A 23,249-nucleotide genomic window follows, 5' to 3' on the forward strand; every position below is an offset into this window, starting at 1 on the left:
AAGCCATTTTTATAAGCTAAGCATTATGTACTAGGGTATAAAAAATAGTGTAGCTAAACACTAGAAAGTGACATTTTGAGCAGTTACAGTTGATGTTATAAACTATAGATATTAAATTATTGTTGCTGTTATGGCTAACATTAGCTGAATATTTACTTTGTGCCAGGCATGGTTTTAAGTATACTCCATATATCACTACATTTAATTCTAACAATATCCTTAAGCTATTTGTGTACTGTAATCCTGCTTTGCAGCTCTTAAGTAGTAGAGAAGAGACGCAGGTCCATTTAATCAGGTCTGCTTCGAAACCTACAGTCTTAACAAGAAAACAAAAAATTGTAAAAGAAATGCTATTAATTATGATGAGCACTAAGGTGATTCTATAAAAGAAGACCATAAATTGAAGCTGAAGAAGTTCTAAGTTTTGACAAATCACATATATTTTTCCCTTGTCAACACTGCTGTGAGTATGGCTATCCATTACCCCCTATCTCAGGCAATACTCTAAATTATCAGTATGATTAGATTTTTGAAACATTTTTACTGTTGCAATTATGAACAATAGCGTGATTAGTAGTTTTATAGGCAGGTGTAAGTAAGTATTGATTGTGGCATATGTAATTTGATTAAACAATGATTTCTGCAATCAACTGTACTTTTTATGTCTTCAGATGCCTCTGAGAGCCAAACTTCTAAGTGCTGTGGAAGACTCAATATTTAACAAAATCTCAACATTTAAAAATTACATTTTGATCATCTCAATTTAATGAAATGTGGAAATAATGCTGCTTATTGAGGGTAGGCGCTTTTTCTTTTCTGATCTTGGCATATTAAGAGAAATTATTTTTAAAAATTTTGACGGCTACAGTGAATGATATTGCAATAAATAAGTAACATACTTAAGTTCATTTGATTTATTGATAATGGAAGAATCCAGACACCATTATAAGTGGCTTCTAGCAGGGGTTTCCTAGGGCTCAAAGGTAATGAGCTGGACTTAGTTTTTCTCTCCAAGTTTTGACTCCACTTCCCTGGAACTCCGTGGCCTCCAAATGGCTCCCTGTGGCTCTGAAGGGTCACACCCATTGGACAGGAGCTTCTTGGTACCTCAGATTACCCCACATACCCCTTGGTACTGACAGATTAGTGATTCTTTGTATTGGATGGCTTAGTTCGGCATAAACTCTATTACTAAGGTTCTGGCAATTGGCTTAAACAGAATCAGATCTCACCCCCGGTCTTGGGAATTCTCCAGGGCAAGCCATATGGCTAAAAGGAAACCTGGGGCTCCTCCCAAAGAGAGGAAGTATGGTTGCTTGCTGTAGGTCGTGTCTGTGATTAAAAAGTATTCATATTCCCTTTAAATGGTTTCATATATTAACAAAAACCCCAAAAGAAAAACACAGGTGTATGTATCAAGAAGTTCAGGTTAGAAGGTTATTATGGAATTTGATGTACTAGACAGCTCACTGTGATGATAAATAGGTTAAAAAATTATCTATATTTAAAAAAAAAATGAGCCAGAATAGTGGGAACAAATTAAAAATAAAAGTTGTCCTATGAAGTAGTGGTGGTTGTTCTCTTGCAGTCTTTTTTTTTGTTTTTTGTTTTTTTTTCTTTCCTGGTTCGTTTTCTGGGGGAGGGGCCTGCCACATGGGTTTTTAATCAATGATGTTCCCTGAGTTAAGTCCTCCCGCCCCGCTCAAGGGGGTGGGCTCTGAGGAAACCGGTTTTTTCAGGCTTTTGTTCTCTGGAGGTTTTTATGTTGTTCACTTTTTTTTTTTTTTCTCTCTCTCGCCTTGCCCGCTTTTGATGGTTTTTGTAGGTTTAGAGGAAAGCAAACTGCACCCTGATCTCCCTCTCAGAGAGAAGCCTCAGTCTGCTCTTCTGTGGGTGTTGCAGAGCCCATATAAATTCCCCCTTGGTCGTTGGCAGAGCAGGTTCCGACTTGCGGTCCCTGGGGATGCAGGATCTTCTTCAGCAATCAGACAACAAAGAGAAATAGAAGGTATCCAAATTGACAATGAAGAAGTCAAACTCTCTCTTCACAGATGACATCATTCTTTATATGGAAAACCCAAAAGACTCCACCCCCAAACTACTAGAACTCATACAGCAATTCAGCAATGTGGGAGGATACAGAGTCAATGTACAGAAATCAGTAGCTTTCTTATACACTAACAATGAAAATACAGAAAGGGAAATTAGAGAATCGATTCCATTTACTATAGCACCAAGAACCATAAGATACCTGGGAATAAACCTAACCAAAGAGATAAAGGATCTGTACTCGAGGAACTACAGAACACTCATGAAAGAAATTGAAGAAGACACAAAAAGATGGAAAACGATTCCATGCTCTTGGATCGGAAGAATAAACATTGTTAAAATGTCTATACTGCCTAGAGCAATCTATACTTTTAATGCCATTCCAATCAAAATTCCACCACTATTTTTCAAAGAGCTGGAGCAAACAATCCTAAAATTTGTATGGAATCAGAAGAGACCCCCGAATCGCTAAGGAAATGTTGAAAAACAAAAATTAAACTGGGGGCATCACGTTACCTGATTTCAAGCTTTACTACAAAGCTGTGATCACCAAGACAGCATGGTACTGGCATAAAAACAGACACATAGACCAGTGGAACAGAAGAGAGAGCCCAGATATGGACCCTCAACTCTATGGTCAATTAATCTTCGACAAAACAGGAAAAAATATACAGTGGAAAAAAGATAGTTTCTTCAATAAATGGTGCTGGGAAAACTAGACAGCTATATGTAGAAGAATGAAACTCAACCATTCTCTTACACCATACACAAAGATAAACTCAAAATGGATAAAAGACCTCAACATGAGACAGGAATCCATCAGAATCCTAGAGGAGAACATAGGTGGTAATCTCTTCGATATCAGCCACAGCAACTTTTTTCAAGATATGTCTCCAAAAGCAAAGGAAACAAAAGCACAAATAAGCTTTTGGGACTTCATCAAAATCAAAAGTTTCTGCACAGCAAAGGAAATAGTCAAGAAAACAAAGAGGCAACCCACGGAATGGGAGAAGATATTTGCAAATGACAGTACAGACAAAAGGTTGATATCCAGGATCTATAAAGAACTCCTCAAACTCAACACACACAAAACAGGTAATCATATCAAAAAATGGGCAGAAGATATGAACAGACACTTCTCCAATGAAGACATACAAATGGCTATCAGACACATGAAAAAATGTTCATCATCGGGCGCCTGGGTGGCTCAGTGGGTTAGGCCGCTGCCTTCGGCTCAGGTCATGATCTCAGGGTCCTGGGATCGAGGCCCGCATCGGGCTTTCTGCTCAGCAGGGAGCCTGCTTCCTCCTCTCTCTCTGCCTGCCTCTCTGCCTGCTTGTGATCTCTCTCTGTCAAATAAATAAATAAAATCTTTGAAAAAAAAAAATGTTCATCATCATTGGAAAAAAAAAATGTTCATCATCACTAGCCATCAGGGAGATTCAAATTAAAACCACATTGAGATATAACCTTACACCAGTTAGAATGGCCAAAATTAGCAAGACAGGAAACAACATGTGTTGGAGGGGATGTGGAGAAAGGGGAACCCTCTTACACTGTTGGTGGGAATGCAAGTTGGAGAAGCCATTTTGGAGAACAGTGTGGAGATTCCTCAAGAAATTAAAAATAGAGCTTCCCTTAGATCCTGCCATTGCACTACTGGGTATTTACCCCAAAGATACAGATGTCGTGAAAAGAAGGGCCATCTGTACCCCAATGTTTATAGCAGCAATGGCCACTGTTGCCAAACTGTAGAAAGAACCAAGATGCCCTTCAACGGACGAATGGATAAGGAAGATGTGGTCCATATACATTATGGAGTATTATGTCTCCATCAGAAAGGATGAATACCCAGCTTTTGTCGCAACATGGACAGTACTGGAAGAGATTATGCTGAGTGAAATAAGTCAAGCAGAGAGAGTCAATTATCATATGGTTTCACTTATTTGTGGAGCATAACAAATAGCATGGAGGACAAAGGGAGTTAGAGAGGAGAAGGGAGTTGGGGGAAACTGGAAGGGGAGGTGAACCATGAGAGACTATGGACTCTGAAAAACAATCTGAGGGGGTTGAAGTGGCGGGGGGAGGGTGGGGTGGGAGGTTGGGGGAACCAGTGGTGGGTATTGGAGAGGGCACGGATTGCATGAAGCACTGGGTGTGGTACAAAAACAATGAATACTGTTATGTTGAAAATTAATAAATTAATTAATTAAAAACAAACAAACAAACAAAAAAACCCAAATGCCTACCGTTTGCCAGGTACTTATTAGTAAGTATGAAAAACAATGACTTAATTTTGGGTTCTACCTTCCAGGAGCTTTTAGTCTCTAGGGGAAAAGTAAGTTCAACAGTGAACAAATCACTTAAAAAGCTAACGAGGCTCACATACCTCACAAGATCACAACGTTGTACTATTTTACAGAATGACAGATGATTGAGGATCCAGAAAAGGTTAAGTAATATTCATTCAGAGCCTTTTCTGTAAAAGGAGTGCAATTCCCTGTAGGGAGATGCCTACTAAGAATGCTTATTGTTTTGACACTCTAATTAGCATTTTGGTATTTGAAATAATTTCAGGTATTTGAAAATTTAACATTTGGGGGGCACATCTAATTTCCTACTAATTGTAAATAAATGAAAGATGACAAAAGTCACCTTCATTTCTCATACACATAATAAATACAGAGTTTACTTCACATCATACATTTCAAATTTTTAAAAACATCTACATTTCATTTTTTCCTTTCTCCTGACATAGTCCCTGATGCCAATTTTCAAATGATACTGCATTATGCATTTTAAAACGTGTTTTTTTCTTCTCCATCCTGGGAACACTATTTATCCTTCAAGTCCAACTCAAATATAAATAAAATGTAACTACAAAATTAAATTATACTATATCTAAGCTTTTTAGATGCAATATATTCATTACAGACCCCTTATCCTAGTCCATGAACACCAGGTACAGGGCCAACCCCTCCTTATCCCAGCATCTCCATTAGCTGTCATCCTTTCTGACACACTGCGGATGTCTCTTTGCTGCATTATCCCTTTTCCTGCTTTTTCTGCTAGGCATAATGTTTTATGGAGTCTCTGTATAGTAGAATACAAGCCTGAGAAAATAAGTCAGGATTATTTCCATGGAGGTAGCAATGGGGAGGGTAAACAGCTTTGCTCTTTAAGATTTCCTTCTGATGAATTCTTGTTCATACAGAAATATCCTAGTGGCAAATCGTGTGCTCATCTCTTAGTCCACAGAGCAGACAGACCCCTGGGCCTATCCAACAGGTAGTAAGGATGCACAATGGCATTCCCTAATGGGCAGCACACTCTTAGGCACCTAAAGTCCAGTTAAAGAACAGCAGAGCTGTCTGGTCGATAGACTGGATTCTTAAAACTCTGATTTCTTGGCTCAGAAACTCATTTGCAATCACTGACCACAGAAACAGCACTTGTGAAAATTTCATTTGCTAGAGATTAGCTCTAACTGGGGATTGCAAGAGTACCCCCTGAGTCTTTGTAAATGAGAACTTGGCACTTGAAATGCTTTGTTTTGTTCTGTTGACTGCAAGAAAGCAAACCTATGAAACTAAGTTTGCCTGAATTACACTCTTAATAGAATTTTTAACTGAGAGTAATTATAACAAAAGGAACCTTATGGACAGGGTGGTGCTGGGTAAGATATCAACCACTGGTAAGCACCTGAACCTAGCTCTGGCTGTCCAGGATAGGGTGCAGGAGTCCCCTCTGGATACTCTACTTTTCCCCTCTTTTGTCAATTTACTGATATCCTAAGAATCCCATAAAAGGCATCAACAGGCTGATAGCCTATCAAGGCCAGTTATTCTAGCAGCCATCCTAAACTGAATTAACCCAGCCTCTCACCATTTTGAACACCCTGGCTCAGTCATCCATACCTTCAGGTTGCATGTAGGACCAAGCATATGCTACTGGGTACATGTGAGAATTCAGGTGTCTTGTCTGCTCTTTATATAACACAGCGCTTTCAGCATGAAAAAGCAGAATGAAAAATGCTCCCACCTAATGCTATAGCTCCCTGATCAGCTTCCAGTAACAAACACAAAACCAAAGTGTGTGTTTGTCCTAACTTTCTGGGCTCATGAAACAGAGTCTTTCAAGTTGTGTAATATTTGGAGTCGTTGGAAAGGACCTGTACCATTTCCTATGAGGTTTTCAAGACCTTGGGTTCTTGGCTATTCTCTTTTCTCTTTCTTTAATGGCTTTAAATGTTATTTATAGGTTAACGACGAACTGGATTTGGTGGGTTGTTTTGTTTTTTAATAACTATAGACCAAAACTGTTTTCTGAGCTTCAGATTTCTATCCAGTTCATTTTGGCTCTCAAACATTTAAGAGCACTAACTCAGGATTCTCAGTTTTACCCCCTTTTCCCACCTGCTCTGAGTAGCCTTCCTAATCTTATGTGGCTATCATCCTCACAGCCTCTCAAGCTAGAAACATGGGGTTCACTTTTGACTTTTATCTTTCCTTCAACCTCAGCACTGAATCCATCACTAAATTCTACTATTCTTCCTCTAAGATCTATATATCTAAGAGGAAGAATATTTATACAGACACAGACACACACACACACACACATATGTAAATACACACACGTGTATTTTATGTGTTATCCACACATGTTTCTACTTACTTCATTGCAACACTACTATCAGCACACTCTCTAAGCCAGTGACCTCAAAGTGCCATCAGCATTACACAGAGGCTCTTAGAAAGGCAGATATTTGAGCCTCCTTCCACTCTGAGACCCTCTGAGTCACAGAGGCTGCTTTCAGGCAACAGGCTTGAGCAATGAAAACTTGATCAAGGCAAAGGGACCTGTGTGAGACCCCTTGGCTGAATACAGACAGGCTCATCAGGAGATCCACCTCAAGATATCCATAGGCGCTCACTGACCAATGGACTGTTTACCACCAGGCACAGTTCCCTAAGTCCCCATACCTCCTCACCTTCCCCCTTTAAAACAGCCCCACCTACTGCCCCATTGCAGACAGTTTCTCCTTTGCTATCCTTCCCATGGCTCCCTTGCAGGGTATTCCATAAATTTCTATCTCCTTTGCTCTGCCTTGGATAAATCCTTTCCCCACAGGTACCACCGGCTTCCACTGCACTGCTGCCCCACATCTGGGGGCTCTCTAGGTGGTCAAGACAGACACCACATAAATTAGAAACTCTGGCCAGCACAAACGCTCCGGATGATCCTGTTACCTGCTGAGGTTTGAGAACCCCCTTCATTAACCATCCTATTTCACTTGACAGCTAAAATCAACTCTCAGTTGGTCTTCCTCTCCCACTCTTGCCCCTTCCAATTCATTACCTTCTTAGTAGACAAATTAATTATTCCTAAATTTGATCCAGTCACTCCCCTGCTGAACAGTACTCAATGACTTTTAAATTCACTCTGAATAAAATTTAAAAATGTTTTAGCATAGCCTGCAAGGGTCTTCAAGCTATGTGTCTTAGCAATGGTACCACCTCTCTCTCCCCTCTCGCTTAGTCACGCCATTGCCACAGCAGCCTCCTGACCTGCTTGGTGGATCTTTCCTATTCCTCACACTGCTGGCTTCTCATCTGGGAAAACTCTCTTCACCTCCATTACTCTCCCTGCTTTATGCTTCTTCTCACACTTTCAAATCTCCAGATATACATCTGTTTGCTTGTGTCTCATGCACCTCCAATCCAAGACCACCAATTTTGTGAGAATAGGGACCATGTTTGTTTTCCTCCCCCACTGTGTACCCATTGCCTCCCGAGATGCTTATCACATCACAGATGCATTAGAAAAAAACAAACAAAAACCTGTTAAATGACTAATCAAATGTAATTTTTATGAAGGACAAAATACACACCAAATAAAGAAAAATAAAATTCTTGTTGATGTTGGTTCTTAAAAATTGTGGGCTTAAGAATTTCCTAGGTAATATCTGGAGTTGGTAAAACATGGTTGGGATTCTTTTGTATGGACAAACTACACACACCAGGAATTTAACACCGGTACAGGGGTTATGCTAGCAAAAGTAAAAGCACCTATATAATCTTGTGGGTCTTATAATAAGTGCTGAAAAGTTCACATGCATAGCACAGACTTTGATTCTCTACCTTTAGTTCAGGCTGATCCATCTTTGTATCCCACAGGCAATACCCATTCAAAACATACGTTAGCTATGTCAGCCAGGTTATGCTACTTTGATTCTGCTTCTGATTACCACCCCTTGAGATTACCAGCTGAATTTTGTTTATGTGCTTGCTCTGCTTTCATGTTCTCTTTTTGCTCATGAGTTTAGTATGCTTTAAGTTCAGCATAACTTTAGCTTTTTCTTTGCTTCTAGCACTCAGCTCTTATCCCAGCCATGGCTTGCACTGGCTGGTTGGTTCCATCCATTCTCGGATGCCGGATCACAATCCTTTGGACCCGATCATTGTGTGAACTCACTTGGATGGGAGATCTCAGGAGAGGGAGAACTGGACAGGTATTAAGAGAGCTAGGCCAGAGCAATGTGCAAATGAGGTAACTGGCCTCTGGTGGCCTCCTCAACACCCCACTCCACCCCTACTTATGAAAAATCCTCTCTTAGGATCTATGACCCAAAATCCCCACCCTATGACATTAACTCTGTATTCCACTCTCAAGAAACCCTTCTCTCAATAATTTCCAAAGTGCCTTCTAAAGGTATGGATTGATAAAAGCTAACAACATAATACCCAGCTTTGTAAGAGATATTAGAAGGAATTTTCTGAGGTAGGGCCTGTGATCATTCATTTTATGTACATGGGGTACCCAACCATTTGATTAAGCAGTATTTTAGGTGTGTCTGTAAGGATGTTTCTGAATGGGATGAATATTTAAACTGGCATAGTGGGTAAAACACATTGCCCTCCCTAATGTGAGTAGGCCTCAACAAACTTGAATGCTGAAATACAACAAAAAGGCTGAGTCAGAAAGAATCCTCTCAGCCTATCTTTACATTGGAATATCAGTCTTCCCCTTCCTTCACATTCAGACTGGAACTTACACCATTAACTCTCCTGGGCCTCTGGCTTGCAAATTAGACTTTTTGGGACTCCTCATCCTTCATAGCTGAATGAGCCATTTTCATATAATCTAACTACCTATCATCTACTCCATTGGTCCCATGTCTCTGAAGAAACCAGAATAATTCAGGAACCTGCTGGACCAAAGAAAATCATGTATTTGTATATACTATAATATTTATGAAGTTGGGATGTTCTACCCAATTTATAAGTCTTGCCCAGTGTAGCCACCCACCACACCACTGCAGGAAGGGACCTGCTGCAGAACCTCTTGAAGCATAACCCTCTCAAGTACACCTGAGCATAGAGGCCCCACAATGTCCTTACTTCTCCAACTTCTGCTGCACTGGGTTCCAGGACCCCAAGCACCAGGCTGGGACATGACCTGTTTAAGAACCCTTTCAGGAAAGGAGAAAAATCATGGGATACATGAGTTGCTGAGCTCCAGCTGGGTTTGGCTCAGCCAGGGTGGATGGACCATAGTTCGTGTTCTTTACTGTCTGTGAAGATTGGTAGATTTATTTGAATTAATAGTAATTTTAAGTAGGACATTGTAAATATTATGAGAAGCACACCAATGAATGTTGAACCTAAAATATTAAGAAATGAAAAAAAAATTTAAATGGCAAGAAAGCTGTTAGGTAACATGGAGGTGGGCCCATTCCAAACAGAACCTCAACAACTTCTGCAGAATATAAATGATAATCAGACAAAGTCACTCAATGACTGTGGTGGAACAAGACAAAAACAAGGCCACTCCACAACTGGGTCTGAAACTAGAAAGAAAGAAGGATACTCTGCAACCACAAATATAACTTCTCCCTTCTTCAGTTCTCCAAAGTGCCTATTATTTCTCTTTTAAGTGACATCTCTTGCTTAGCCTTTATCTCCCCATCCCCTACACAAAAATCACGAAGGTGTACTATCATCAACTTGTGTCTATTTCCTAAGAGGGCCCAAACCAAAACTAATCATTTCCCTAAACCTCCTGAAAATCACCCACCTCAGCCCCAAACATATAATAAATGACAACGAAACTCCTTCATCATGAAGAGGTTTTGCTGGCAGGAGAAAACTTCATGCAATTAAAAGTTAAATAAACCTAACTGTGTCTGACTACAGATGACCAACTGATGGTCTCTGGCTGGTGCACTTTGACCTAACCTTGCACAAGGAAGTGGCCGCTTACTCAAGGTCATGTTTGACCAGAAGAGGAAGAGGTTATGGATGTTAACATTGCAATTACTCAGAGAATCTCAGTAAAATCCAAAGTGACTCACTAAAATGCTCTAAATGAAAAAAATACATCACCATATGAAGAAGAAAAGAAGAAAGAAGAAAGAAAATATGACCAAGAGAAGGATCTTTTAAAGTATTAGCACGGAACTTGTTTGTTAAGCAATTCAAGCCTCAGGCTAAATGAGATCATTCCTGTAAGAGCTGAGTATAATACCCAGTACAAATTCAAAGCACACTTTTATCATCCTAATCATCATCACCATCACTCTTACATTATTATGGATTATCAATCCCTGCAGATGATTTTAACAGGATGCATGCCCACATATATAACTACACAAACATAAAAACAAGAATGTTTGCCAGACTGAGCACATTAAAAGTCTGTCCATTCATCGCATGAGAAAGGAAGAGGGATAAGTAGTACTCACATTGAGCTGAAGTTCATCTGTCCACTGCCCAATCAGGCGGTAACCAGGGTTGGTGGTGTTTGTGGTCTGGTACTGAAAGATGTCGTAACGCCCAGGAGCATCCCCATTTTTGTTAAACATTACTGGGGTGCCTGCACTCCCTGAGGAAGACAAGAAAATGCCAGATTTTATAATCGAGATTCTGTCTACCTTTTATGCCTTGGGTGATGGTCTGGAGACCTGCTGATAAGCAAGTTAGCTAGTAGATTATCACATTGTTTAATAGGTTCCCCCTAAATGGGCAATGGGTAACCCCATAGGCAAATCATCACTGTGGCCTGTGGATGCTTACTAGAGAAGGTGGGCAGGTGACCTGCCTCCCCCTTTGAACAGTTCTATATCTCAATATTTCTTGATATTTTATGCTAATCTTCTCCCCTTGTGGGGAAAATTAAATGCATTACTTCCCAGAGACCATCTAAAGTTGTATTATTATTTTAGTTTCCACTTAATTATCAAATGTGATTAATAAAGAATCATTTCAAAAATAGTACATTTTTTTAAAAAAAGAAATCTAAGAGAATTAAAATGCAACTAAACCAAAAACTTTACTTAAATATGTACTTGGATATTGGTCACATTTCAACATATTTATTGCTGACCATGTCTAATTTATATAACCAGTCTAAAATGCTTACCAATGTACACGGAAAGTATTTAATAATTTTTTTTTCAATCTGCTATGTGGGTCTTCTTTAAAATGTGGGGCTTAGATGAAACCCATTATTTTGGCAGAATTAGACACTGAAGTCAACTTAAAAAGACGAATACATTTATTGAGAGAGAGAGAGAGAGTGTGTGTGTGTCTGTGTGTAACCTTTGAAAGTTAGATGTGAGTGAAAAGCTCCTTAGTATTAACCACATGGACCAACTGGCAAATCATACACAGAGAATGAGAGATGTGGGTTTGGGTTACTTTCAGCAACAGTTACAAAGGATTCAAGAATTGGCAAACTGAGTGCTGTTTCTCTCATGATCCCTTGGAAATAGGATAAACACCACTGGCCTGAGGGTATGTGACTCTAGAGTATCTTAGAGTATTAAGAGTATCTTGGAGTATTAACTCAGAGTATTGATATTCTGCAGAGGAAACGATCTATTTCCTGTCTTTTACAAGGAAATTAAGGATCATTTATAAGCTGAAAGAGAATCACTAAGAACAGAAGTTCATTTTGCTATTTTTTGTTGAAGAGGGGTAGGATAAATAAAGATAATAAGCATGAAGCCCTTTTGATAATTTTCATTATAAATTTAAGACCCTAATGATGATAAAGTTCTGCATTTGATTAGCAGAGTCATTACCTCCTGCAGAAGCTGGGCCAACATGGTATTTGTATCAATAACATGCACGGGGTGGGGAGTGGGGGATAACAGACATGTTAACTAGAAAAAAATAACCTAAAACAGGAAGGAAAAAAAAAGAAAAAAAGCACCTATACTTAGGGAGGTAGGCATGGTGCTGAGTGGCCACACAAGGATAGAGTTAGGAAATGGGTCCAAACAGTGTGACAATATATTAGGTCATCAGAGACATACAGAATTGCAATCCTATGCTGAAGCTTACCTCTAGTGGAAGAGGGAATTCAAAATATAGGCAGGATACAGAAATAGCTAAAGAACTCCATACCATCCTCCAACTGCCGAGCATAGGATTTTATGATACTTCGTTATTGAAAATGGAAAAAAAAAAAATTGGAGCTTACAGTAGTCTCAGTACTGGCTCCCCAAATATTTCCATGTCCTAATCCCCAGAACTTATGAATGTTACCATACAAAATGAGAGATTTCTGGAGATATGATTGGGAATCATGAGATGGGAGAAAACTATCTTGGATTATTTGGTTAAACTTGGAGAAATCATAATGATCCCTCTAGGAACGAGGGAACAGGACTCAGAGGAGGAAGGATTTGTGATGGTCAAACCAAGGAGTTAGAGTGACGTGAGGAAAGGTTCATGATCCCAGAAGGCCAAGTGGGCCCTCACAAGCTAGAAAAATCAAAGAAACTGATTTTTTTCCCCTACACCCCACAGAAGGAACCAGCCCTGCCTTCACCTTAACAGAGCCCAGTGAGACCCATGTCAGACTCCCAAACTACAGAACTGTAAGATCATAAATGTATGTTGTTTAAGCCACTAAATTTATGGTATTTTTTAAGGCAGCAATATGAAACCAATAAAGAGCTAGAGAACACAGAACATCAAACTTGCTAATTTGACAGGTGACAAAGTATACTTAGGTTTAAAAGGGGGACGTTCCTTGCCCCAGAATGTCTCAACTAACGAAACTAAAATAGTCCTTAATAAATGGCTTTGGAATCCCGAAGAAGGGGTTTAAATTCCAGGAACCACCTTCTAAGTGTGACTGTTAAGTTATTCAGTCTCCTTCAGGTTCTGAATATCCCTAATGCTACCTTTCTCTAATGCTACTAATCTCATGATAGTGAGGATTTAGTGTAATTAAGTATATAAACTGCTTAGTTCCATGCCTCTTATGTAACAAATGCTCAAGAGACGGGAATGATTTTGTTTATTGTTTTTGTTTTAAAAACAAGCTCTGGCCAGTTATTAAAGAAAAAAATTTGTGTGATTTACTTTTCACCAGGCTGTCCTGGCATGCTTCTAATGAGAGCAGAATCAACTGGATTAATGATAACCAGTGTGCTTACTCTGTAGTATTTCCCACATGCTGTGCCCATCTCAATATTATTACCACTGTAGTGATGATGTACACCAGTTCTAGCCACAGGACATAGTACTCTATTTCTGATTTCCTCAGAACTGGGCAGTTGGTGAGGATGGCCAACTTCACTTTGCCATGTCTGATTGTTTTGAGAGTCTGTACTTCCCACTTTTCACAACAAGCTGGAGCCTAGGTTTATTGATCCCAGTGACTTTTTCATCTTCTCATGGCCACCGTCTTCCTGCCTTAGGTGAGGGACAGCCCCACAAAGAGTAGATGCCAAGGTGGCCAAGAGCGAGAATTATCATTGTTTTATTTGTTGGTATCTCAAGACGAGAACACCCATCTTCAGATATTTAGTTTGTTGTGCACCGAAGTTGTCTCTCCTAACTCATATCTTATTTGAATTTCTCCATCAGTGTAATTTTTTTTTATTTTCTAAAGATTAGATGACAGCCCATTCTGAAGATGAGCTGTGATCTATAAACAACATTAAGCTGGTCTCACCAACTTGAGTTAGTGGGTGCATCTTCGTTGGCCAAGGGCACTATTTCAATTTGCTCCTCCTCTGTCTTACCTAAACACTATCCCCATAGCCCACAAAGGCACCCAATTTCATCACAATAGAAAGCTCTTAAGCCCTCTCTGTATGCTAATCAACCTAAGCTTTTCCAGTAGAGAGGGGAAAACACACACACACACACACACACACACACACACACCATCAATAACAAAAATGATTTTTTTAAAAATTTTTTTTCAGCATAACAGTATTCATTATTTTTGCACCACACCCAGTGCTCCATGCAAGCCGTGCCCTCTATAATACCCACCACCTGGTTCCCCCAACCTCCCACCCCCCGCCACTTCAAACCCCTCAGATTGTTTTTCAGAGTCCATAGTCTCTCATGGTTCACCTCCCCTTCCAATTTCCCCCAACTCCCTTCTCCTCTCTAACTCCCCATGTCCTCCACGCTATTTGTTATGCTCCACAAATAAGTGAAACCATATGATAATTGACTCTCTCTGCTTGACTTATTTCACTCAGCATAATCTCTTCCAGTCCTGTCCATGTTGCTACAAAAGTTGGGTATTCATCCTTTCTGATGGAGCCATAATACTCCATAGTGTATATGGACCACATCTTCCTTATCCATTCGTCCGTTGAAGGGCATCTTGGTTCTTTCCACAGTTTGGCGACCGTGGCCATTGCTGCTATAAACATTGGGGTACAGATGGCCCTTCTTTTCACTCCATCTTTGGAGTAAATACCCAGTAGTGCAATGGAAGGATCGTAGGGAAGCTCTATTTTTAATTTCTTGAGCAATCTCCACACTGTTTTCCAAAGAGGCTGCACCAACTTGCATTCCCACCAACGGTGTAAGAGGCTTTTTAATACTGACTTTCTTCTTTCAGTGAGCATTCTAAGTATAAGGAGAAGAAAGAAAATCTGGATTCCACATGTTATTAGCAAGAAGATGAGAATCCTATCATTTTGCAGGAAGATATTAATATTCATATGCTCACCTTTCTTTTCTTTCACATTGGATACTATGATTCATGTTGTGCTTTGCTGTAATTCAACAGCTTCTATTCATTAAATAATATGACTTGAGCTTTTCATAGTCTTTGAGAAGAGAGAGCAAGAATATTGGAGGCCTGGGGCTCCAAAGGATCTCTAGCTCACCAGCTAAATATTCATCAAAATGAGACACACTGCCTAATCTTTCTCTATTCTTACAATCTTTGTTAGGAGAAATGATTCTTGCCATGCCCTTTCCATTCTCATTAAAGTTCATGCTTTAAAAAAAATTAAGGCAGAAGAGCTGAATACTTTATCTAAGTGATGACTTGTAATAGCATATTGTGTGGCTTTGACCTTTTTGATGGATTCTATAATGCAACAGGCTTATTCTTTCCAGGGTTTTCTTGTGCCATAGCTCCTATTTAACAGCATCCCTGAACTTCTTGAAAGAGAATAAAAGGGATTATGTTTAATGAAGACTTGAAAACTATATTAAAAAAAAAATCAAAGAAGTCCAGAGAAGAGAAAGAAGTTATCAAAGAGAAGTGATCATCTGCAGAAATGTCCACAGCTATCAGGGCCAGGACACAAGCATAGAATGGTGAAGGAAATAGGGCCCCTTGCCAAGCTAGGACACTGAGAGGAAACCAGATGACAGAAGGTATTTGTCATCAATATCCTCTACTGAATTAGAGTATCTGAATAAAATTCCTTTCTTCCAGAGCAGAATTTGGGATCTAGATTGCCCAGATGATGAGAGTCCTTTGCATCAAGGTATTTACATTTTTCTCTCACTTTACCACCCCATACCCAGATTCCAGAAATGCAGCACTGATTTGTGTTTAATCATCTATTGTTACTCAACAAACCACCCTAAAAATTAGTGCTTCAAATAATGACGACCTGTATTTTGAAATTTGAGCTGGGCTCGGCAGGGACATCACCTCTCTGGTCCTCATGTCAGTGGGGGCAGCTTGAAGCTCACATGCCTGATAATTGATGCTGGCTGTCACCTGGGATCTCAGCTGGGGCTATGGCTGCTGTACCCTCATATGGCCTGTTTGAGTTCTTGGCTTCCTCCCAACATGGTGGCTGTTTCCATAATACTAATGTTCCAAGAGTATCAGGCAGCAGTCCCGTTACTTTTATGCCTCAGAAATCACATGGTGTCACTTCTGCATTAGTCATAGGCTCCCTCAGATTCAAGGAGAGGGAAACTAGATCTTACCTCTCAACAAAGGAAAGCTAACCTTATTTTTCAAGAACACATGAGATGAGTCTTTCTTACAAAACATAGCCCAATCCGATGTGTTCTCTGGAAACTAACACATGTAGATACAGACACATTTCAGGTTAGCTACTTTCATGATACAGCAATTCTCTAAGATTAGATATGTGGATAACAAATTTGTTAAATTTACATCTGCAAGTAGTGACATTGAGTTGGATGGGCCAACACAGAGATAACTAAATCAAATTTAGGCTCAGGTCACTGCATTCATTTGGGATGCAGGAAAAAATGGCTGTAAGTAATGAAGAAAAAATTAGCCATCTTTTCTCTTGGTGCATAAAAGGAGGTTAAGTACTTGGTGAACCTATAACAATACTTTCAGGGCATTTTCTTACTTCCTAAATTGATGCTTTGGTAAATGTGAATTTCAGAGTTATTAAATTGTACTCTACTGGTCTGGAACAAAACTCCCAGGGGTACAAAAAACTTCAAATTAAAGTAACATAAGAGCACAATTAAGCTTACTGAGACAAAGAAAAATCAAAATTCTCCATAAAACATGCAAAAAAGTCTCCATTGTGTCAGCAGGAATGATGCAGTAAACCCTTCTTCTCAGACACTTAAATAGTAGTCAAGGGAGAAAGTTGTGGAGTTAGGAACATAGGGACCAAGTATGTAGCATCATCACTACATACGTGTCTTTGAACATCATTGTTCCTAATTTCTCTATGAATTTCCTTATCTATAAAAAATTAAGGAAAACAAGAGAATCTAAACAATTTTGTGTTTTGAAATTTAAGCCAGCCAATACAAGTGAAGTACATAGCACAGGTTTTGGTTCATAGTAATCATTTGAAAACTTTTTGTCCAGTTCCTCTGGCTCATCAGTGGGAAAGACCGTCTTGACTAAATGAGTCTACAGAAACCTAGAAGAAGAGTCAGTGAAAGGTCACAAAGGACATTTTTAAATCAACTTTTTCATTAAGGTAAGAATGCCCAAGCACATCCACAGACCAGAATGCAAAACCACAAACTGACCATAACACATATGATAAGCAGCTCTGTTTGATAAATAATAGAGTTTATATGCATTTAGTTCTGGGGAATTATATATTTTAGGATATTCTTAGAATTTGGAAAAAACAATAACAAAAGATTATTTGTGGTTAAACTGTTTTTCTGGTTTTATATATGGTCATTTTGGTCTCCATCTTAACTAAGAAACTATTAGTTCCAAAATTGGATATGGTTCCCCTACGTCCACCTGCAAGGTAACTCCTGAATGACTGACGTAGTATTGTGAGCTTAAATGGATTATTATTTACAAGAAGAGAAGATGATTTTTTAAACCATAATGTAATAATCTAATTCAGGAAATAAACATTGATTTAATACTATTTGAAACATATACAATTTTAAAAAGTTCTCACAATCAACAAACTAAAAGGCAATCTATGGAATGGGAGAAGATGTTTGAAAATGACACATCCATTAAAGAATTAGTATGCAAAATATATAAAGCTCAATACCCTAAAAGTAGTCCATTTAAAAACTGGGCAGAAGACATGAGGAGACATTTCTCCAAAGAAGACATACGGATGGTCAACAGACACATGAAAAGATGCTCAACATCACTCAACATCAGGGAAATGCAAATCAAAATTTCTCATACCTGTCAGAAGGGCTAAAATAAAAAAACTCAAGAAACAACAAGTGTTGGTGAGGATGTAAAAACAAGGGAACGCTGTAGTACTGTTAGAGGGAAAGCAAAATGGTTCAGCCACTGTGAAAAACAGTATGGAGTTTCCTCAAAAATTAAAAATAGAACTACCCTATGATCCAGCAATCTCAATATCGGGTATTTATCCCCAAAATACAAAGACACTAATTCAAAGAGATACATGCACACCTATGTTTATATCAGCATTATTGACAATAGCCAAATTATGGAATTAGCCCAAGTGTTTATTGATAGATGAATGGAAAGATGTGGTATGTATATAGAATGCAATATTTTTCAGCCATAAAAAAGAATGAAATCTTGCTGTTTGCAATGGCATTGATGGACAAGAGAGTATAAGGCTGAGTGAAATAAGTCAGTCAGTGAAATAAATGCCATAAGATTTCACTCATGTGGAATTTAAGAAACAAAACAAATGAGCAAAGGAAATAAAGAGATGCAAACCAAGAAACAGAACCAAGTCACAGTTACAGAGGAGAAGTGATGGCGGAATGGGTTAAATAGATGATGGGAATTAAGGAGTATACTTATCATGATGAAAAGAATAAAATAAAATGACAATTTAAAAATTCTTCATTGTCCTATTAATGTCCTTTAGTATAGGATCAATCAGTGTTCCCACATTACATTAATAGTAATGTCTCCTTAGTCTCTTTAGTCTGGAATAATTCCTCCTCTATCTTTATCTTGACTTGGAAAGTCTTAAAGAGTACCCATCAGTTACTCTAAAAAACATCCTTCAATTTGGATTTCTCTGATGCTTCCTTGTGATTAGAGTGAAGTTACACATTTTTAGCAATAACACCTCAGAAGTGATGTTGTAACATTCATAGGGTATCAAAGGTAAGTGATGTCACTAAGGTTCATTATTGGTGATGTTAACCTTGATTATCTTTTTAAGGTGCTGTCTGTCTTCCAGGTTTCTCCACTGTTAAGCTATTCTTTTCTCCTTTGCAATAAATGTTTCTTGGTGGAAGGTACTTTGAGGCCATGCAGAGGCCTTGTTTCTGATCATACTGTATCCCAATAATTTTAGTATCCACTGATGGTTCCTGCTTGGAACAATTAGTAGAGGGGTCCTTGCAAAATGGTGATTTTGAGCTACCATCTATCATTACATTATACTTCTTCTGCACTTATGTATTCAGTTCAGTTATTTATTTCTATCAGTATGGACTCATAGATGTTTGTTTCATTCTGTTATTATAATCCATTATTGCCCTCCAATTGGCAAGTGTGGTCTCCTTCAAGTTGGTTCCTGGGCTCTTTCAAAATCCCCCCTTCAGTTTTTGAGCACTCATACTTTCTGACATAACATGATGCTTCAGACTCATCTTTTAAATGTCCTGGCCCTTGAATCTACAGTTATTCTAGACAGCTCTCATGCTTTTTAATGGATAGTGTCTATATAAATGGGATGTGGGTACTAGGTGTCATCTTTTCTACCAGGGTGTCATTGCTCCTAGACCTTTCAGTGGCCAGAACTAGGCAACACAGGTATGTATACATATATAACATACACATATCTATTTCTCTATCTACTTATCTTCAGGCATATTAAAAGCTATGAGTTCTGGTGCATCTGGGTGTCAGTCGGTTGAGCATCTGACTTAACTTCAGCTCAGACCATGAGCTCAGGGTCCTGGGATGGAGCCCCATGTTGGGCTCCATGCTCAGTGGGGATTCTACTTGAGGTTTCTCTCCCTCTGCCCTGTCCTTCCAACATAATCCCCCACCTTGCTCAAACACACATTCTTTTTCAAAATAAATAAATCAAAAAAGAAAAAGCAAGCAAGCAAGCTATGAGTTCATGCAGGTATCTCCTATCCAAACACAACACAGCATTCCTTCCAGTTCTCTCTCATTCTTACTAGTAATTTTTTTTTCTGACTGTAAGAAACCTAGCGCTCATTATCCACAATATGCTTCATTATTCTCTGACTCCTCTTACATACATAAATTATTTTCAGAATTGTGAACCCACAAGTTTACTAGCTATTGTACAATAGTTGTGTATAGCTATTTTTGTCTTTGGTCTTATATAGCATATAGTCAAACTATGTTCTGAAACTACCCGTGCTCATTTTTTATTCCTTAAACCCTTCAGCATGGTTACATCACTCATTTGGACATAGTTAAATTTATTTATTACTCTCTATATTGAATTTTGCATTATACCTATGTGGTGGTTAACTTTCTGTGTTGCCTTGACTGAGATGCCCAGATAGCCAGTAAAATACTATTTCTGGGTATGTCTAATGAGGGTATATCTGAAAAAGATTAGTATTTGAATTGATAAACTGAATACAGCAGGTGTCCTTCCCCAAAGTAGTGGGGACATCGTTCAGTCTCTTAAGGCTCTGGCTAGAGCAGGAAGACAGAGGAAGGACCAATTCACTGTCTCTTCTTGAGACCTGTGCCTTCTCCTGCCCTCAGATACTGGTGCTCCCAGGTGTCTGGCTTTTGGACTCAGATCAGGACTTAAACCACAGGCCCTCCATTTCTTAGGTGTTTAGACTTGGACTGAATTACAATACCAACTTCCCTGGTTCTCCAGCTTGCAGACTGAAGGTAGAGGGACTTCCCTCTCTTTATAATAATGTGAGCCAATTTCCATAAGTTATTCTCTTCTGTATATCTATATATATATATCCTATTGGTTCTACATCTCTGGAAAACTCTGACTAATGCAAGCCACATTTGGGTTTATTTTAACTGTTTAGTTTTTGATACATGATGTGTTTAAATGTTGTAAGAGTCAATACTATATGAAAGATACTATCAGAGAAGTGGTATTTCGCCCTTATGCCTTCTACCCTATTTGCCCATTTTTCCTACCCTTTTAGGTAAACAATTTGTAACAGGAATGTGCATAATCTGGAATGTAGTTATTGTGGCAATTCACAATCATTATTTCAAATGACACAGACACCTGGAGCAATGGTTCCCTTTCTTTCCTCTTCCCCTTCCCACTCCTATGGATATTCACGGAGGAAGAATCTAGCTTTCTGCAAGTATCTTTCTATTTGGGGGAAGAGAAGACAAACCATAGCTCCCAAATATTCACTCACTCATTCATTTACTCATCATTCATATATTGAATGAGCCATTTGAAGTGATATAAACAGCTGGGTTTTTGCAATAAATAATTCAACTACATAACTTAGGAAACACACTATGCCAACACTTAGAATTCCAAAAGCGTGATTATTTAGAGACTCACCATTGAAATTAACATTGCGGATATATTTCAACAACTTCTTGCCCCCAGCTTGCTCCATCTCTGGACAGACGCCTCGGTAGTCAGCACAGAGATCTTTGTTCATATGATGGAGGGCATGAGCCATCGCATAGACTGCATCAATCACAAATTGAACTTTACCTTCCTGTTCATAGTTGGAATCTTTTCCAATTCTCTCCTGTCCTGCACATTAAAACAAGAAACACACACACAGAAAGATTGGTGTTGAGTAAAATGTCTACATTTGCATTTACTTTCAACTATACTTAAAACAAACAATGTTTTGGGGGATACAATTGTGCAAAGTACATATCTACGTTTGGCTACCTTATTAAGTTGTTTTGATAGTGTTTGGTATTTGACTTGGTAGCATTAATCTTTTTCATGTAATAGATAAATTTTAGAAGCATATTCCAAAAGATCACAATGACAGCTTTTGTAATAAGCCAACACACTGATCAAATATAGCAGTTCCATAGAATAAAGGGATTGTTGGGATTAAAGACTGGACTTCAATATTAAAATCTTCAAAGTTCACTCACTCTATAAAGGTGATAGATCAAAAGAAAAATGACAGAAAACAAACTGAATTCCACACCTAAATTTCAATCTTTTTCTATATACCTACTCCATCTTTTGTCTGGCTCAGTGTCTGGTATTACTGGCCACTCAGGTGCTCAGGATACAAATTGTCATTTTCTTATTCCTTCTTTTCTTACTCTTCACCCTCATATTATCTAATGAGGAGCCAAGTTCTATGAATTCTAGCTAAGTAATACTTAACAGTTGTAGCCACACTATGAGCCCCATTACGCCCTTCTCATCTTCCATTATGATGCAATGCTAGATGCCTCTCTTTATCTATTCATTCCTCCATATTCATCTTTCCAAACCACAGAGCTTATCACCTCACCCTCAGGCTCAGAATTCTTCCATGGTTCTTCATTGCCTACAAAATAAAATTCAAATTCTTTCCCCTAACAAATGAGGATGCTCATCACTTTGCCCTGATCTGCCTAATAAGAAGTGACATTAAATGCCCTTCACTGTGTTAGAAATGTTATATGTTATTTTTATTTCATTCTTACTTTATGAGTTAAATATTATTTATCTTTACTGTATAGATAGAAAAGGTCAGCCTTAATAGAGATTAAATTACTTCCCAAGACCACTTGGGAATAATCACTAAAGTGATTATGACAGGTCAAATCTGTCCAACTCCAAAGCCCATATTCTTCTTAATAGGATGGACTTACACAAACCTTTCACCAACAATTTTTTGTTGTTGTAGTTGTTCCAGACAGATAGGGTGCTCTTTTTTTCTGAATACTATTGACTCTAATGTTAAGTTACATTTACTCATGTTCTTGTCTTTGCCAGGAACATCTTGCCTCCTGCTGTCACTCATCACAACCTAATTTTCTCTCTCTGGCATGATGCAATTGTTGCCTACACTTAGTCCCTCAATCACATTTAAGGATTTTCAAGAAAAATTTGAAATCTTTATTATAAAATTAATAGTAGCACTATATTTTAATGTTCTACCAGTTTCCCATAATTTTTTCTTTCTTCCCCTTATGTCACCAAAAGCAAACACAATATTTAATATTTAGTAGATTCTAAACAATACTTGTATTAAATTATGCATTCATTAACCACATGATACCAGGAACTCTCTTTAGACTTCTTGATCCTTTAGGAAGAATAATTATCCACAGATTGAATTTCACTTTCACAGCGGTATTTCCCAAATTGTTTTCTATGGCACACTTCTATAGTAAACAAACAAGAGGAATTCTACAATCCCAAAACTTACCCCTGCAAAAGAAAAGATTCCTGATAGACACTGCATTACATATTTTTAGATTTGTCAACAGACTTTTCCAAAGCATTTAATGTTATGAGAAAAATTATAATCTCTAAGAACAATTTCCCAAATTTGCTTGAATTTGTATTTTTCCTTTTCAGACCACACATTAGTATCTCATAAGGTAGCCAC

The 23,249-nt window shown here is 38.5% G+C and overlaps 1 protein-coding gene and 1 pseudogene across 5 annotated transcripts in view; both read right to left on the reverse strand.

The window, feature by feature from the left end:
- The window catches only part of GRM7 (glutamate metabotropic receptor 7), a 902,298-nt gene that overhangs the window by 274,260 nt on the left and 604,789 nt on the right, over nucleotides 1-23,249 (reverse strand). For all 5 annotated transcript variants that reach the window (XR_006385106.1, XM_044253109.1, XM_044253106.1 and 2 more), the window contains exons 6-7: nucleotides 21,233-21,433; nucleotides 10,793-10,932 (exon numbers count right to left, since the gene is read on the reverse strand). Coding sequence is in view for 4 of the 5 variants with exons in the window: in XM_044253109.1 (XP_044109044.1) it covers nucleotides 10,793-10,932; nucleotides 21,233-21,433 (341 nt within the window). In the remaining variant the exon portion in view is untranslated. The remainder of the gene's footprint in view (nucleotides 1-10,792; nucleotides 10,933-21,232; nucleotides 21,434-23,249) is intronic.
- Nucleotides 13,421-13,732, reverse strand: LOC122909246 (annotated as a pseudogene).

Source organism: Neovison vison, chromosome 6 (genome assembly GCF_020171115.1).
Source record: "Neovison vison isolate M4711 chromosome 6, ASM_NN_V1, whole genome shotgun sequence".
NCBI lineage: Eukaryota > Metazoa > Chordata > Mammalia > Carnivora > Mustelidae > Neogale > Neogale vison.